Here is a 19,565-nt window from a genome sequence, read left to right as displayed (position 1 = left end):
CTATATGTTTCCGAATTCCCGTTCGACCAGCTGACTTTCACAATCAACCTGAACGCATATGGATATTCTTCGATGGAGATCACTCTTACAAAGAATAATCTGACAATCCGATGTTTCTACTCTACGCCTAACAGTGCCTGGGATGCCATATCCACAAACACAAAGACTACCTCACAACTCCGTGATATCGCTTCCTTCATCATCACCATGGCCACGAGACGTTTAGATTCCATCGCTAGCGTGTCGTGGACTCGATTCTTCACTTGACATTTATAAATTCTGTGGTATTAATTCTACCGTTTCCTTCGAGAGAACGGGTATCCTACAGCATCACGATACTACTGGCGTTCACAGTGTATATGACGGTGGTAAGTGACAGGATGCCGGACTCATCAGATCAAGTGGTTCAATTATCCAACTTTCTATCCTCGATTATTACCGCTAGTGTACAATGTAAAAACCAACATATTTCAAATGAGAATATATGAAAAGATCCCCAATGAGCTTTTTTACAATGGCTGCGTATCTCAATTATCCAACTTTCTATCCTAGATTATTGCCGCTTGTGTGCAATGTGAAAATCAACATATTCCAAATGAGAATATATGAAAAGATCCCCAATGAGTTTTTTTCACAATGGCTGCGTATCTCAATTATCCAACTTTCTATCCTAGATTATTGCCGCTTGTGTGCAATGTGAAAATCAACATATTCCAAATGAGAATATATGAAAAGATCCCCAATGAGTTTTTTTCACAATGGCTGCGACTATTGATCATGATTTCCGTAAAATTCGCCGCTGCAGTCGAATTTGAGTCAAAAAAAGGATGCCGAAATAATGTGTAGTTAGCTCTTATGAAACCGAAGACAAAAAGACGAGTAAGACACATTTAGACCCGGTACGTTGTTATCAATGGATAATCTCACGCACCATCACAGGAAAACAACACATCTGAAATGGTTGGTAACATGGATACCGTCGCCATGTCTGTAGACACACTGTATTTCAGCGTGTTCTTGGTTTTAATTGTCCTTTTTTACCTTATTTTTTGTCCGATTACATCCATTGTAACAGACTACATACTAATTAAACTTCTTTTGTGTAGTCTGTGACCTGAAGTGATTTAACAAAATTCGAATTCTAATGCAAAGACCAATTATTATTTCGGAATATCTAGCCCCGTTACTAATATCCGTTTTGTTTAAATTGACACGTTTCATTGATTTTAAATTTTTAAAGATAGGTTTGGCGAAATTATCTTGAAACCTACGCTGCTTGTTTCGGTGAATACTGTGTAACTGCTTATTTCCGCGGGAATTAATTTCGCCTTTTTTGGCTAACACATTCTTTAAAATTTCGCTTCGGTTAAAGAGTTCTTTTGTTCTTTAGTTGAAACATCTTGTCCGCATTTTTAGGTCACCTGAGACGAAGTCTCAAGTGACCTATTTAAGTCACAGGGACGTTGTTAACGTAGGTTTGTGAGAAAAAGTCTGCTGTGTATTACTGTGTAGCTATATACTATATAAATGGACAAGGGAACCAACGGCTATCGCATGGAAGGAGGTATTACAGTAATTATGTTACATATTTTAATGACCAATATTTTCTTTAAATAAATTTTCGTTCATGGAAAAAACACAACTTCAAACACGAAATTAATATGTTAACATACCTTTATTTCACTATTGAAACGTGGGAAAATGCAGTTCTGATATCCAACCGATGTCCGTTTTGCCTGTCCACTGAAAGTCTAGGTCCAAAAAGCTCAAGTGACCTATTCTAATACTTTAATTAATCCAATCCAACAGCTAAGCGAGGAATCACACTTTTTTTATCCAGCACTCGACTCTTGTTCGTATAATCCGCCATATTGTAATTGATGATGGGTACCTTTTTGGTGTACTCGCCCTTACCCGATACTACACTGAAATTCTGTACTCAGACTCTGTATAAATTAAGTTTCACGGTTTAGGTTCTTAGAAGAACCTTTATTTGAGATGCATATATCATTAATTGAAGAATCTAACTTATATGGAGACTCTAATGTTGTACTTGACCGTTACCACATTGATATTGTAGCGTTTAGTGTACAGACACCGGGTATATGGTGTTTCCAGACCGGGTCCGGGTATGGGGTACACAATATCCACACAAACGTGTTTAACCTAGATTTCAGTGGACAGGCAAAACGACATCGGTGATATCTGACTGCATTTTCCACGTTCATAGTGAAATAAAGGTATGTTAACATATTATTTCGTGTTTGAAGTTGTGTTTTCCATGTCGAAAATTTATTTAAGAATATATTGGTATTAAATATGTACATATTTATCAATGTTTGACGGAATACGGGCGACTTTTGTAGAGGCAGGTGTACCTCTTCCAAGCGAGCCGTTGGTTCCCTTGTCCTTTTATATAGTATATAGTACACATGTATACACAGCAGACTTTCTCACAACCTACATTACAAGTCCCTGTGATTCTAATTACCTTTTGTCCGTCGTCGTACGTCTTATGTCCGTAAATAATTTAGATTTTCGACTTCTTCTCAAAAACCGCTGAACGAATTCAATGAAATTTGCACAAACCTTCTATGGCATAATTGTAAATTTTATGGTCCCCACCCCCCAGAGGGCTGTGGGAGGGGCCAAAAGGGGTAAAATTGACTATAATTTCAAAAATCTTCTTCTCCACTCACAGATGTGATGGAATCAAATACTCTTCACAGATAGAAAGGTCTAAAGGTCCTTCACAAAAATTGTGAATTTTACGACACTGGGGTCTCAGGTTTCCCCTTGGGGAGGGGGTTAAGTTTACTATAGTTTTTATAGGGAAAACACATTTTTGAGCATTATTTGGTCATTTGTAAAAGGAAATGAGTCAAATGTTGTCAGAATTATCAGTATGAAATCGCCATTGAATCATATCCCTGACTCCCAGGGGCCTTAGGGGTGGGGCCAAAAGGGGTCAAATAAGTTAAAACTTCAAAAATCTTCTTCTGAAATTCTGGAACTGGTAGAATCAAATACTCTTAAGGTCCTTTACAAAAATTGTGAATTATATGACCCTGGGGTCTCGTGTTTCCTCCTGGGGGGGGGGTCAAGTTTACTATAGTTTATAGAGGAATAACACATTTATGAATGTTATCTGCTTATTTTTATAGGAAATTTGTCAAACTGGGTTAGAATTATTAGCCTGATATAGCATTTTATTGTCATATCCATATTGGTCCTGGCCGACCCCCAGGGGCCTTAGGGGCGGGGCCAAAAAGGGTCAAATAGGCTAAAAATTCAAAAATCTTCTTCTGAATTCACAGATTTGATGGAACCAAATACTCTTCATCGATTGGAAGGTCTTAAGGCCCTTTACAAAAATTGTGAATTTCATGGCCCTGGGATCTCAGATTTTCCCCTGGGGAGGGGGTCAAATTTACTATAGTCTTTATAGGAAAAACACATTTATGAACATTATTTGCTTAGTTTTAATAGGAAATGAGTCAAATTGGGTTAGAATTATTAGCCTGAAATAGCATTTTAACACCATATCCATATTGGTCCTGGCTGACCCCCAGGGACCAGAGGGGCGGGGCCAAAATGGGTCAAAATGGCTAAAATTCAAAATTCTTCTTCTGAATTCACAGGTTTGATGGAACCAAATAATCGCCATAGATTAAAAAGTGAAATTTATAAATCACTGACAGTGACTGACTTCTAGTTTGGCTTTGTTGTTTATCGTTAGCAAAGCAAATTGGAATTTCAAGCATAAGGTTTGGTAACATGATACACTAACTATCAAAATGAAAAAAAAATCAAATACGAAAGTTCAACTTTAAAGTTTATTTTAATTCGTAAATAATTTTTATAGATTTGAACCAACTTTGCAATGCTCTTTCTGTAGCAGCACTCAGGTGACCGTCAAGGCCTCATGGGCCTCTTGTCTTTCTCGCGAAATTCAATCGCACTTGAAAATACGTTTCTTTCCTGTGTACAACCTGACAACAAAATGTTTGCAGCTCATCAATGTTGTATCTAGCATGTGTACAGGAATTCCATGGAAGTGGATGTCTCGCCTGCACAACATCACAAAAATCCTTAATTACAGTTTTAAATGTTGTTAATAATTGGGTGAAGTTATCAAGTCCCGTAACTCTTGCAAATATTGATGGATTTTGACCAGTATCAAACCCATCGGAGATCTCATTGATATAAAGCAATATAACAAATTGTGTTGAAATTGGACAATAAATACTATAGTTATTGAGCGGAAACCATGGACTTATCTGTTTGACAGATTTAAAGTCACACAACTCTTGCAGATATTGACGGATTTTGACCAGTATCGAACCAATGTGAAATCCCATTTATATAAAAACAATATACCAAATTTGGTTGAAATTGGACAACAAATATTTCAGCTATCGAGCGGAAACCATGAATTTATCTGTTTTCAGTGTTTTGACGCTTTTAGACAACAAATATTTCAGCTATCGAGCGGAAACCATGAATTTATCTGTTTTCAGTGTTTTGACGCTTTTAAACTCCCGTAACTCTTGCAAATATTAACGGATTTTGACCATTATCGAACGCATCTGAGATCACATTGATATAAAGCAATATACCAAATTTTGTTGAAATCGGACAATAGATACTAAAGTTATCGCAAGGAAACCATTTTCCGGACGCCGAAACCGACTTAGTGATACTTAAGTGTCGTTGCAAGCGACACAAAAATGGACATGCTTGAAAAATCCAGTAGTCAATTTATGAATAAATAATGACGTTTTGAAACGGTACGTTATCCAACATTATAATTAATAATGATCTTCAGAATTACATGGATATATCTATATACTGGGGTTTTGACATACCAAAAGGACGTGGGTAAAGTACCATTTACCGTGGATTAGTTCCACCTTCCGATGAGTGTGACATTACAAACATTCATGTCATAATGGGATGTCACAATCATTTAAAGGTTCGGCAAATCGACGGTAAAACCCTACTGAACCCACGTCATTTTACACATATTGAAAAACAACCTTGCATTATGACGATTAGGATCGTAAGACAAAGACAAACAGTGGCAATCTAATATTTGAATTTTATTTTCATTTTTGAGGAAAAAATCCCCAAAAATTGCACCAGCACCTTGATCATCAATTGGACCAAACAGAAAGAGTATACTAACTTAGTTGCTATTTAGTACACTGTCTAGTGCTTAATACAACAACATATTACATAATCCAACTACTCAAGCACCTGCTCTCTCACTAACGACTGCACTATATACAACATACACGCTTAATAATTGGTCCAAAACAAATGGTAGAAATAGTATTCTACTATATTGGTCCAAACAATTGACAGGAATTCACCAGTCATTTATTTGGTGCAAAGCAAGAAATCACGAATCTCTTAATTGGCCCAAACGTATGTCAGAAAATAAAGAGTCATTTGATTAGTCCAAACATATGGAGGAAAAACATTAATATTTATGGCAACATATTCATAAACCATTTAGTAAGCAAAAAACAAATGACAGTAAAAACAATCAATCGTTTGATTTGTGAATGAGCCCATGGTCTTGAATGGTCTTAAGTATTTATGCCTATTAGAATAATGTGTGAGAACAATCATCAGTATACAAACATCAACGTTTCAGATCTATCTACAGGTTGATACTGTATTCAGTGTTCTATAAAAGGGAAGAATTGAGATAGACTACCACCTAATACTAATAAGCATATATCAACATGTGAATATCCCAAATACTAAAACAATGCTGTCAACAACCATACTCCCAATACTGACTCCAGGCCTTACGGGTATAATGTGTGACTAGATTAATCTCCTAATGATGGCATCAATGAAATAGTGATTAAAACGGCCAGCCAGAGTGATCAATAGAAATGAAATTTCACAATCATGCTCAACAACCACTCACTCTCCGTGCTATAAAGCTATCACATTAAACCTATAACATTAAATATCATATCAATCAAAATTCGAGAATACTTGGAAAGGTCTTAAGGCAGCATGCTTACACAAACTTTTAAAATTGATGAAAAAATATATATTTAATACTTATATCCACAAGACGGTTTTACAAGAAACATCTACCATTTCAATTTAAAGAAGAAACATTTACCAGTTCAATTTAAACAAGAAACATTTACCTATTCAATAGGAGATTTCAGAAAAGATGGCGATGACGTCACACAAAGGTACATCCGGGCGCTCAAAGGTACAACTCTGTATATCTGTACACATTAACATGGTGGGAACACGTCCGCTTCGATGTTTGTTTACATTTTATTGTAATAAATAGTACGACAATCCGAGAATTGTTGCTTTATCTTAATTTCAAAAGGTGTAATTAAAATATATAACAATGATATATAGATATAAACATATGGTATTCATATATTTTACGATGTTTATACTCCATTTTCGACCGCCACGAGGAAAATCACGGTCGCCATTATGTATAAACATTGACAGAATATTGTAAATATCAGCTTGAAATTACAAATTAAATTCCAAGTTCCGCAAACATCGTACTGCAATTTTAATAAGCGATTACTGTTTTCTTAGTCTTATATATACTTTGTAAAACACCGTAAGATGTGTGATTATCACCAAATTAAAGTTTGCTTTCGTAGATCACCCAAGCGCACGGCAGCCATTACGTACAGTACTGCCGAGATCTCGAATTTCGTCCTTTTTCAGAGTCACAAAATTACGTATTCTAGATAATTTTTTCGTCGGAAATTTTGGATTTTAGCTCATAACATACAAATTAGTCAGTTTATAGTTACTTTTTATCGTATTTTCAAACAAAACTTTTAGTATTTTAGGTTTTTCGTAGCCGTGCGCAATGTGTCCTGGTCGGCATAAATCTAAATGTAATCTATCTAACATGTATTCAAATTATTTTAAAGTAATATCACTTCAATTTGAGACTTCACTTAGTAGCCCATGGAATAAAAGCGACTGATATTAAAAAAAATAAACTCTAAAGCATTAAAACTGAACGATTTTACCATTTTATTTTTCGAGATATCGGCAGCCATACGTTTACGTAAACATGTACATTGCGTAGATCTGCATATTTAAGTGTAACACAGTGGTTTATATAGCATTCCTTTAAAGCAAGATATACATGGAAAAGAACGAAATATATATCTTTTACAGGTACTTATAGAGATATGTGTTGGTAATTACATATTTATATTATTAAATTCCCAACTATTGGCTGTGGCCTGAGGTGATCTACCATGCACGAGCGGCAGTGGTTCACATTTCGTTATATTTGATAGTAGTGTGAACAGCTTTTTCATGTATAACAGAAACGTAACACAATAAAATCAATTATCTATTCATAACTTTTTCACAACATGGATTTCTTTCTGTGAAGAAAAAACGGTGACGGCCCGACACCGCTTGGCAATCTGGCTTCAACGCTAAATCTACACAAATATATTTTGCAATAAACAATTGTAAATACAAAAATATAAATGTCTGTAACCTCGGAAACAATAAGAAACAATTTCAAAATCGGAATTTGAAAGTATGAATGTGTTTACTTTTGTCAAAGTATCGATTGTGTAGCAGGGATGTACGTATCTGTTATTGTTTTTATTAGTCGCCATACTGTGTTTGTACCTTTGAGGACCCGGATGTAAACTTTCTGTGACGTCACGCCATCTTTTCTGAAATCTCCTATTTAAACAGACAAAAATACCCTGTAGCTATTGTTGTTCTATTCTCTTATGAAGTTGCAAAAAGTCTTCAAGAAGAAATATGATATCGTCAAGATAAATACCTTCTTCAGAAGAATTACATGCCTGTATGAAATGGTATCAGGCTAGTTTCGGGGACTAATTACATGTCATGACACCATATAAGCAATTTATGGGCAACTTATCCAAGTAACAACAGCAATGATGGTTTGATAAGTAAGTGGTTACAAATCCAAAGACAGTCACCCCTGCTATTGCATAATGAACTGTTCAAGAATTAGAACTGGAATAGTTCAAATCAGTGAGTAGGGTGAATCAATAAACGTATTTCATTTTGTTAATGATCATCCTAGATTTTCTCTTACTCTACATTATAATAAGAAGTTAATGTCTGTGGTTCCTGGTAAGTAATAATAAATGTAAATAACAAGACCAAAATAAAAATAGTAAAAATGTAAGAAAGTAAAAAAAAAATATTACTAGAAAATGGATAGATTTCTGATAAAAGGCTTATAGAAGATGGTAAGATACATATATTGCAGGATGTTTACAATTTATATATTTTCAAAATCATAAAAGCACAAAGTTTGGAGGCAGTCAACAAGATTGATAAATCAATTAAAGGTAGTAAAAGAAGTATTCACCAATAACAAGAACTTCATAAGTAATCTAAGGCATAACAAAATTTTACAACATCCTTATATTGAAAAACAAAACAATGAAACAAATCTCTATTGCCGATACAATATTTCAGTTCTTCAACGAAATGATTCACTGGTGGTAACCGTGACTTTGATGTCTAATTATAGAATGTTTCCTTCCTTGGGTGAGTGACAAACAAAATCACAACCCAAGGGGTAGTTTTTGGATGTCCAACCCAATATTTGCTACGGGTTGAAGATCCCGAAATTTCATGGAAGGTTGTGACTTCTTTGTCACAACTTCAAGGTAGGGGATGATTATTTTTCTCTACATACAAAAGAAGAGGATGACATAGTCGTCTCATATGGAACATTCAATCTCACCTCAATTGGATGATGTCATCAACATTGCACACCAGTTATACTGCATTAAATCATGACACCACGTTAACTGTTTTGTCTATAATTAGAAGGTTTGGTGTCTGTAATCTATCATACCCTAGAGCATGACAGAGCAATCTCTCATGGCTAAAACTAATCAATTAATGGTTAGAGAAAATAATTTCTTTTGTCCAAATTGACATTTATAAATAAGATGAAACAACATAAATATCTAAGTAGCCAGTTCATGTTACACAAGAGATTTTGCAATGGTTATGTCTAACATGCCGGAGCATCAGCTGTTCTTAACAATAACATAACAACATAATACAACAGTAATTGTATTATAGTGCACAGCACAAACAACACCCCTTCAACTACCAAATCTTCCTAGGTTTCCCCTCCTCTTCCACTACCAAACCTTCCTATGTTTCCCCTCCCCTTCAACTACCAAACCTTCCTAGGTTCCCTCCCCTTCAACTACCAAACCTTCCTAGGTTTCCCCTCCCCTTCAACTACCAAACCTTCCTAGGTTCCCTCCCCTTCAACTACCAAACCTTCCTAGGTTTCCCCTCCTCTTCAGCTACCAAACCTTCCTAGGTTTCCCCTCCCCTTCAAATACCAAGCCTTCCTAGATTTAATATCACAAATAACATCCTAGGTTCCCTCCCCTTCAACTACCAAACCTTCCTAGGTTTCCCCTCCTCTTCAGCTACCAAGCCTTCCTAGATTTAATATCACAAATAACATCCTCACCCTCCCTTCAAATACCAAACCTTCCTAGGTTTCCCCTCCCCTTCAACGTACCAAACCTTCGTAGATTTCAGCTCTCTGTGTCACACAACACCCCTCTTTCACTATCAAACCTTCTTAAATACCTTTTGCTCTTAATGTCACAAACAACATCTCCTTCAATACTAAACCTTCCTCCATTTCTTCACCTCTCAATGCTTTGTAAATATTCCTTTGGCCCCTCTATGACATTTTGGCAGGTTCATACAATGTAACATGATTTATCTCATTCACTTGTAACATTAACTTACCCATATCACAGACCACTTGTTATATAATGGCACATTTTGATGACTAAGGATTTGATAGTCTAAAACCAAAATTAACACCTTATATGATTCCCGTACCACTTCTGTAACTGAATCCCATCAATATGTCTAACTTTAAGGATGGAATGTCTCAGTTTTTGTTACATCTCAATAAATATGTTCTGTTCCATGTATCTTTCTTATATGGTGGATAATTCTACAACTCCATTTAGTATCATATATATTTAGAAAAGGAAGGTAAAGAGATGATACAAAAATGTCTCAGATCATTGCTTGCTGTTCACAGCCTTTACTGGTGTTATCTTTACAGTGTATTTCATTCAATAACTTTAGGATTAAAAACTTTCTAAATATCTTGTGCTTTAAAACTTCAGAAATTACAATATTTCCCCTAAGGGCTGTTCCAACATAAATGGTAGGGGCGAAGGCACTTTGAAATTGGGATACCCACCGAAATAAGCGATTTTCAATTTTTGTGAATGAGACCATGGCATAGAAGCGATTTAATTTTTACTTTGCTCTGACATCTTTTTAGATTGATATATTTTGATTTATAGCATCATCGAAGAGTCCTAGGACAAAATTGTACTGTATATGGTGCAATGAACTATTGTTTGATGTGATGCATCTATTACGAAATTCAAATGGTTACAAATGCTTCAGATAGACCCACCCACAGAAGTGATTTTATTGAAATACTACCCTAGCACAGAAATGATTTTATTTTTAACCCATAGCCATCATGACACATACTATTTGGTAGGAAGTACCTTCCCTGGGTGCCATATATGTTTTGCTGGAACAGCCCTAAAGATCAAATCTCTCTGTCATGAATTAACCAAAGCTTGAACACTTAACATAAAACAATATTATACAATGAATTTAGTCTCTGGGTATTGCAAATTTATTTACCATCTGGGAAGGTATCAATTGTGATGTCATTTTTTCGAAACACGCATCATTTTCTCTGAAAAGTGTGATGTGACATTCGAAACACATGAAATCATAATCAATACCTACCCGCAAAGGCAGATAACTCTGTAATATGAAAATTTAGAATATTCACTAAAAAATTCCATAATATGTATTTCATATATAAACAAATCTGATCAAAAAATTGAATAACCTTGAATAAAATATGTTTAGTATATATATGCAACCACAATTTCTAAAATTGAGTGATAAGATATTCAATTCACAATTTAATCCAATTGAATATTTAATAATGAAGCTGAGCTACGGATTAGATTTTCTGATGACTGCATCTTAATTAAACAAAATATTGCATCTCTTTCATTACACCTTGATGTGGTCCTCACTAGCATTCCAGTCATACCTCACATTCCAATCATACACACAACAAAATCAGCATACCAATGGATCATTGAAATTGTTGATGACAGCCTGGGTCAAAGGTCATGTGAGTATGCAGAGGTGAAGGTCACTTGGTGCTCAACAACATCTACATGGCAGAATAATCAATTTGTACATACAACTGTCGCACTCCAATCTGGAACAGTAAAGGAAATTTACAATTAGATCAAACAAATATGAACGTGGTACATGGTAAATTCTAATGTCAAAATGTGATTGGCAAAACATCAAAAATGAACATTTCCTATGTATAAAAACCTCATGATACTTTCAGTTATAACCATATGCAATTTCAAAACAAAGACTAAGTGCTTTTTAAGGAAATATCTGGAAACCAATAGTGAACAGATAGACAGACAGAGAGACAGTGATTACAATATCATCACAGAGAAGCTAGGCCATTATTACGTTTACTGATCATTATGAAAATGTTAAATACTTGAATGTTGCATGATAACTATTTCAACTTACCTGTGTAAATAAATTATGGGTATGACTCAGAATGTATTTGGCATCAGCTTTAGATGAGACTTCAAGTTTTATTGTTCCAACATAAATATCACTGCATAACGTCCAAAAGTGTGGCTCCTGTACACTGTAGACACCCTCTAGCTGGCCCACCTATAATAAACATCATTACATGTTCATTCCAGTAAACAATAGAACAAAATCATATCTACACCCTTTGTATTGATAGGAATTTCCATTCAATTTTAAATCCGTGAATTTTAATCATCAGAAACTTGTTAAAATATGGAAATGGTGAAATTTAATAGCCGCAAAAGACATTTGGTTTACAGTATACTTGTGAACTTGCTTAAATTGCCATGGGGGTAATTTCACATGTTTAAACTTTAAACCTCAAGAAAGTCTACTTATTAATCCCCCTTTGAAGAAATTAAAGGTTGACTTTTGCATATTTTGACCTGTTCTTTCTGATGGTATAGTAAGATTTTTGACAATTTGAATATTAAAGAATTTGGACTTGCTAAAATGGCCTAAAATGGGGGTTGAACATCAGGAGTCTCCCTCCAAAATAGGGTGGGTTGGCAAGTATGTACAGTTAATCACCCTCCGATATATCTGTAAGCTGCAGAAGGCCAATTTCAGATTATTTTTCAGATTTTTAACATAAACCTATAAGCCATAAAAGAGTATCAGTAACAGCCAATACTGATTGTAGTCTGTCAGTAATTAGACATCAAAATTTCTGACCCATTATAGAAATCATATACATACCGAAATATCCCGACCCACAATTAAGTCACTGCAACAAAGTCCAATTACCGATTGATTTATTGTTCATGATAAAATTGAATCTTTAACTCACTCTGTTATAACATGCAGGTAATTGTGACTCCAATGCTCTGGGTGTCCTCTGCATTAAAATACCGACTGAATCTCGAAGTAAAGGTAAAACACTGGAAAATAACAGAAATAACAACTATTAAATCATACAGTAATATATAACCACTCCATTCTTAAATAACCCTAGCTGTTTATTATTAGAAGGTTAACCTAATCAACTAAATCCGCATATAACCAGAGACTGTAACAAGGTAAAACCCAAAATATGATTTTTATTTTTGAGATACTGAGTCAATCATCTATAATGAGGATAACCTATATTAAAGGAGGAAAAACCAATGGTCTGCTCAATCTTGTTATATGTCAGCTTGACTAAACATACAATGATAATAAAAGTAAGGTCATTTATTTTGTATAACACTGCATAAGATCAAGTTTGAACTACTAACTGCCGAATTACCTACCAAAGATCAAACTTGGGAAACCTGAGTTCCTGGTCTGGGTTCTTGGTAATAATGTGCTCTAATAATGGAATGGCAGAGAAGTACTCTAACCAGGCAGTATATTACAACTAGTTTTTATTGCTGTTACATTAATTTCTAAAACAAAATAAAATATGACAAAAATAATATCCGTTTTGGATACTATATTCAACCGTGAAATGTGTGGATTTATTTTCTAATATTTTGAGTCAGAATTTCCCGATGTATTATCTTACCTTATTGTAATCAAAATAGCTATGAATAATGAACATATAGGATCTGCCTGCATCCAGCCAAAGTAATGAATCAACCCAGACGAGATGATTACGCCCACACTACCCAGTGTGTCCGCTAATATATGTAAAAATACACCTAAAACAGAAGAACTCTGGTCAGTTGGGTTGGAAAAATCTAATATCTAATCAGTATCAAATATTGGTACATAAAACATCCTTTAAATCACTTAAACACTTTTGTTGTCTTACCTTCTCCAAAATTAGCATTCTTTGTTGAATATTGAATTTATAAACATTTAACATATCAAAAGTTTCTAAATAAAAAAATTCAACACATTAACCATACAGAACTTTCATACCTTCATATCTATCATACATAGTCATGATTTCTTTTGCTTAGTTGCCGAACATTTACACTTTCACTTGATAAAGACTAAATAACCTGTGTAAAATATAAGTAAGATAATTACAGAACTAAAACAAATACAGGTTATAGGCACTAAACGACAATTTACGATAATTTTTACACCTGTCTTACCTTGCATGATTTGAGATTGTGCTGCTGGTTTTGCGCTAGATTCCCCGTGAGAATGTCCGTGTCCTTCACCATGACCGTGACTGTGACCGTGACCATGACCATGATCGTCCTTGTCAGCCTGAGACTGCAGGCCTGTTGGTAGATAAATACTTAATCATGTTTGTTTTCATTTCCTATAAACAGCAAGGGTCATTTAAAGACATGGGAAAGTTGGAATACCTGGGCAGGCCTGTCAGCCTCATCATTTGTACAATTTTTGAATCCTCACCCTATAAGGATACAACCATTGCATTATGAGTGCTATCCTATGCTTAGTTTCAAAGAAGAAATTGTTTTATATGGAAGCCAAATTGACCCCTTTTGACCTGGCCCTCAGGCTCCAGAGGGGTTAGCTCCATCATTTGTAAAAGTTTCAATCAGTAACCAACAAGGATGCTACCAGTCAAATATTGTTGAATTCCGATCAGTGGTTATGAAGAAGAAGTCAATTGTTGATGTACAGGCGGACGCCAGACGCCACGGTATCAGGTGAGCTAATAAAAAGTGGAGAAAATTCATTGATTTATGGTTAGTAGCTGGGGCCCACTTTCATGAACATTCCATAACTTACAGGAATTCCTTAACTTTAATTTCCCCATAGCATTATAAAATTAAGGAAAAATTCTGAAGTTAAGGAGCCTTCCTTAAGCTGAACTGATTATTTTTCAGTTTATCTGTAATCTACCTTACCTAAACCATGACTGTGTCCATGACCCCCGTGGGAGTGACCATGATCTGTAAATCAAACACATACAATATTAACAATGGACATTTTCTTCTATCAATCCTCCCCTTGATATAGCAAAATGGCTGACATTCTGTCAGATTTTTTTTCACGTTTTTGCTATTGTCGAAAAATTCATATCACCACAATTTACATCGCTCATGACCACATGTAATTCATATCAATTATGGCAGCTGTTCATTGAAATATATATATCACTTATGACAGCTAAACGTTCAAATTCAAACAGCCATGATCTTTTATTGTGTAAAATAGTAAGTAAACACAATTTTGGTTGTATCAATCCTAACGATACAATATAATATTTTCAACATGCTGTATACAAGGTCATTTTGCGAGGATATTTTCGCGACTTCGCAGGTCATTGCCATTATCGTGAAATTTTTCATCCACAAAATATTGAGAAATGGGCGTGACACATTACTTTAAGCCAGATCGAGAAAATCTATAAACTGCTCAAATCATTTTTAGTTCAAATCATGAAAATTTTGACCCGCGAAAATAACCGCTTATATGGAGTCCGTGACTTTGTATTATTTTCAAATATTGGAAACAATATTGAAATAATAAATCATGAACATACCTCCTCCTCCATGAGAATGGCCATGTCCATGCTGGAAGGCGAAGATTCCTATAAGATTGACAACAAAACCAGCTACAGAGACGAGGAATAATCGCTCATGTTTTACCTCGGGTGGCTCAGCTAACCTCTGTCAGAAACAGAAACACAGAATTATCACAGGAATGTTACAACTTCAACTTGAACTGTTTTATTAACATGTTATCATTTTATTCATTTGTGATATTGAAATTTTCTAAACATGTCAAACATGACTTTTAGACCACGAGTACATTGAAATCAAATTCAGGGGAAATAACTCACATTTCCTATACCATACAATACAGATACGCAAAACCATAAAAATCATGCAAACTCCAAATCTCAGTTAAATCTTTTATAAAAACAGTGTATATGTATTAAAATCATAATATACAAATATCATTTTCAATCAATTTACAATTTCATCATTCAAATTCCAACAAAGCAATACTATTTAACATGAACTATGTATATGTTGCATAGAAATTTTTGTGTTTGATGTGGGAATATGAACATAAAAGCAACAAAATTTGGTTTATTCATTATTAGAATCACTGTCCCTTGTGCCAACTTCTTAATATTTCTACCCGTGAACTACTTTGAAAGCTCTTAACAACAAAAGAAAGTAACAATTAACATTTCATGTTATATTGAGCATTGAAAATATGCAGGATATATACAATGAAATACTATCAGGTAGACCTGTTATAACCTTACTCATCCCTACTTGATTTATATTGTAAATTTTTTCTATAACTTTTAACTAGTGACTCTTCAACTCACCTCAACAGCTTCCGAAAAAATGAAAAATCCAATGAAAAGTAAAAAGAGTCCATTCACGAAACCAGCTACTATTTCAGCACGAACATACCTAGATGAACAGAATAATTGAAAATCAAATAATCAATTTTTCAATGAAATACCAGACAGATCATATCATAGTATTTGAATATAAAAAGATAGCAGTTCTATCAGACATTTTAGTGTATTAAATATTACCATTTAAGATGAAGAAAGATGTACATGTACACAGTACTAATCTAGACATACCAAGCACTTAACAGCTAGCTTTCACATGTTTATAACCATCATCATCTATATCATTGTAATAATTGTATTATATCTGGGTATTATATCATCAAAAGTGATCCAAAACCTTAATGAGGAAATTCATATAGATATAGATAGAGAAACATTTTCAATTGGATTTAACTTTTTATTTTAATAAATACAATTTTTCATTATTTCAGTCTTTCACAAAGACTTGACACATCTGTGTCATTTATTAATATTTATAAGTTTTGACTTAGTGACATTAAGATACCTACCCATATGAATAAGCTTCTGTTGCCCTCCATCTTGATATAACTGATGCTGCTAGGCCAGCTAACAAGGCAGTACAATCGAAAAACATGTGGAAAGAGTCAGATATCAGACCCAAACTGAAACAAATAAGAGAAACAATAGATAAAGCCAGCTAACAAGGCAGTACAATCAAAAACCGTGTGGAAAGAGTCGGATAACATACCCAAACTGAAACAAAGAGATAGATTTTCCATATGGTTCTCAAAACTTGCAACCCATTTCTGTGAATCTTAACCACTATATATGCCATCACCACCATGTGCACTTAATACAAATAATTTTGTAATGATTTATTGATATATCTTTCAGTATTCAATCATCTCAACAACAATAACCACGCAAGACTACTCCTAAAATACTGCAAGCATAAACTGGGTCACCTCAACCTGATCATCTGATTTTAGAGTATATACCCATCAAATCACAGATCACATGTCTGTTTTGTTGCAACATCAGAACATTTTACACAAGAAAATTTCAAATAAAGCATCTAGCTATCTTACCTGTTTGTCCATACTCCATATGTGAGTTCAACAAATGCAAAGGAGAGATTCACCAACATAAAAAAGAACAGATTTCTTGAATTCTTGTCTGAAAATATCATCCTGAAATGAAACAATTCACACATTTATATATTATAACTCTGCTAGCTAGATGGTATAGTACATCTACCTTTTGTATATAAGGGTATAAATAAAATGTCCTTGAACAATTAAGTGGTAAATCATAATATAATTTCCAATAATTTGATCATTTTTTACATTCTAAAACTAATTATACTATAATTATATAACTGGTATGACTTTTCAATCAACATTGATGACGTATTATCTAGATTTACTGGCAGGTGACCAATGCTCGCCATTGCCTTGAGAGTATGAATTTGACTCCCAAAAATCAGATTTGAGTCTTTAGTTTGAAAAATATGTGTCCATGTCATATAATTTGACTTTTCAGATTTATGAGAAATTGTGATTTAATTGACTCCTAAATCTGCTAAAAGTCAAGGGTCAACTGGATACCTTGGTCTTTCACAATTATAAAGATATTTTGCCGGGCATCCAGTAGACCCTTGAGAGTATGTTTTTGACTCTCAGAAATCAGATTTGACTCTTGAGTTTGAAGCCCGTGTCGATAAGTCATATGTTTTGACTCTTCAGAATTCTAAGGAATTGTGATGTGACTCCTTAATCTGCTGAAAGTCAAGGGTCAACAGGATGCCCTGAAATTTCTTATGTAAGTGTCATTGAATTTCAATAACAAATCTTTCCAGTGACAGGGTAGTATACATATTTATTGGATGTATTTTACTGTATAACGGCCTGGATTCTCGGACACAGGTTTTCTACATTTCTATATATCTAAATAAGGGTCAAAGAAGTAATATCAACAGTATTTTCCAGATGACACAGGAACTCATCCAATGTAAGTCTGTAAGATACGAATTACTTTAAATGGTAAACATGGAACAAGGAAGTAATTACAACCGTGTGGACAAAAAAATTGTCAAATTTTCGAGGCTATCTGTCCCTTTATCAAGACATACAAAACTTACATGATTACATAATATGATACGAACAGTAATGCAGGACAAAGAAAGTAGATAAATATTTAACTTAACAGCACAATGGAGCGCAATTTACCCTTTGGTAAATAAATAGATTATATGACCCGTTTAATAAAATACTTGATGCACATTCTGTGAAATGATGTGTTTGAAATAAAAAATAATACCCGCAACGAACATAAACACACAATTTCAAACCTTGGAGTTCATGTTTCAACTAGCCGATTGTGACCCCATGGGAACTTTAGATTCTCAATCATTATTGAAAGTCATATAAAGCCAATCATATATTGTGATTTTTTGCAATTTTCATGTATCTTCAGGTGCTGACTTTATAAGATTATAGCAGATTTTAATTGTACATCGTGATATGCACCTTCTAGCTTTACGCTAGGAGGAATTTCACTTTAATTCAGTCGATAGAGTGGCGGACCATTAAATGCGGGGTCGTGGATTTGAGTCTGGCTGTTGGCATACTACTCTCACAATAGGCCTTTTACATTTGGTGCCATAGACCACTCCAAGTGGAAGTATTGGAATCTTCCTAGGAGATAAAACCTCAGTTGGTTTGTAATCGAGGGCGAACACGTTTGAAAGGGGTATATTTATAATATACATAAACTTGTAGTGTAGCCGGTTTTAATTGTACATATAGTCGCCATTCCAGCTTCCCTTTAGCGCTGTCTGTATAGCGGTGAACCAGGGTCAGGGTTGTAGATTCAAGTCTGGCTGGCAGCACACTACTTCCGCCCTGTTACAAGATTATTGTTACAGTATGTGGTTTTGATAATGATGTAATATAATTTATAATAAACATAAACTTGTGTGGATTTGGATACACTTGGATAACACAATGACATCATGTCAAAAAAGGATTCTTCCCATACATCTACACAATACATCGATCTACATCATAAATGGGCATCCTCGCCCAACTGATTGATTTTTTTTGCTAAGAGCATAAGAATGGAATATCTTTTACAGTATTTTTCAAATGGTAACAGATAACAATGTACAAGATAAGAATTTAATTGTGGGTCACAAGTTCAACCGTCCTTATATATTCAAATGATACAACCATTACCACTGTGCTACCGATTAGCAATGCTACATTTTGGCATCGCTATATTGTTATCGCTGCACCATATTGCAATATTGTTTCGGGTGTTGTTTATCTTCCAAGTAAACACCGGTTTATGTATACAACTTATTACCTCATCCATCCTGCCGCTTTCTGTTTGATCTTCGATCCAGGAGCATATTCCTTGTCGTCTTGATGTAAAGGCAACATTTTCTCGATTTATAAATGTCTGTTTAAATGCCTGAACTATCCAAAACTAATAAACACAGACGTTCATATTCTTGACAGATGATGAGCAACGTGGGCAAAATATATTCTGGTTAGTTTCGCATTCGGATACTTCCGCATTATTTATAAATCACCAAACAAATGAAAGATATTAGTCTTATTATTGTATTTAATCA

At 34.5% G+C, this 19,565-nt stretch overlaps 1 protein-coding gene across 1 annotated transcript; it reads right to left on the bottom strand.

The window, feature by feature from the left end:
• Window positions 1-9,425: 9,425 nt before the first annotated feature.
• LOC138325856 (zinc transporter 7-like) lies at window positions 9,426-19,456 on the bottom strand. Its single transcript, XM_069271812.1, has 11 exons — window positions 19,295-19,456; window positions 17,017-17,118; window positions 16,477-16,590; window positions 15,932-16,019; window positions 15,131-15,257; window positions 14,493-14,537; window positions 13,764-13,895; window positions 13,226-13,361; window positions 12,530-12,620; window positions 11,671-11,820; window positions 9,426-11,335 (listed from the first exon to the last, which is right to left on the bottom strand). The coding sequence occupies exons 1-11, from the start codon at window positions 19,369-19,371 to the stop codon at window positions 11,288-11,290; spliced, it is 1,110 nt and encodes a 369-aa protein (XP_069127913.1). The 5' UTR covers window positions 19,372-19,456; the 3' UTR covers window positions 9,426-11,287.
• Between the last annotated feature and the right edge of the window lie 109 nt (window positions 19,457-19,565).

The sequence above is a fragment of the Argopecten irradians genome, chromosome 6 (assembly GCF_041381155.1).
Source record: "Argopecten irradians isolate NY chromosome 6, Ai_NY, whole genome shotgun sequence".
Lineage (NCBI taxonomy): Eukaryota > Metazoa > Mollusca > Bivalvia > Pectinida > Pectinidae > Argopecten > Argopecten irradians.
This window is presented reverse-complemented; position numbering and strand designations above follow the sequence as displayed.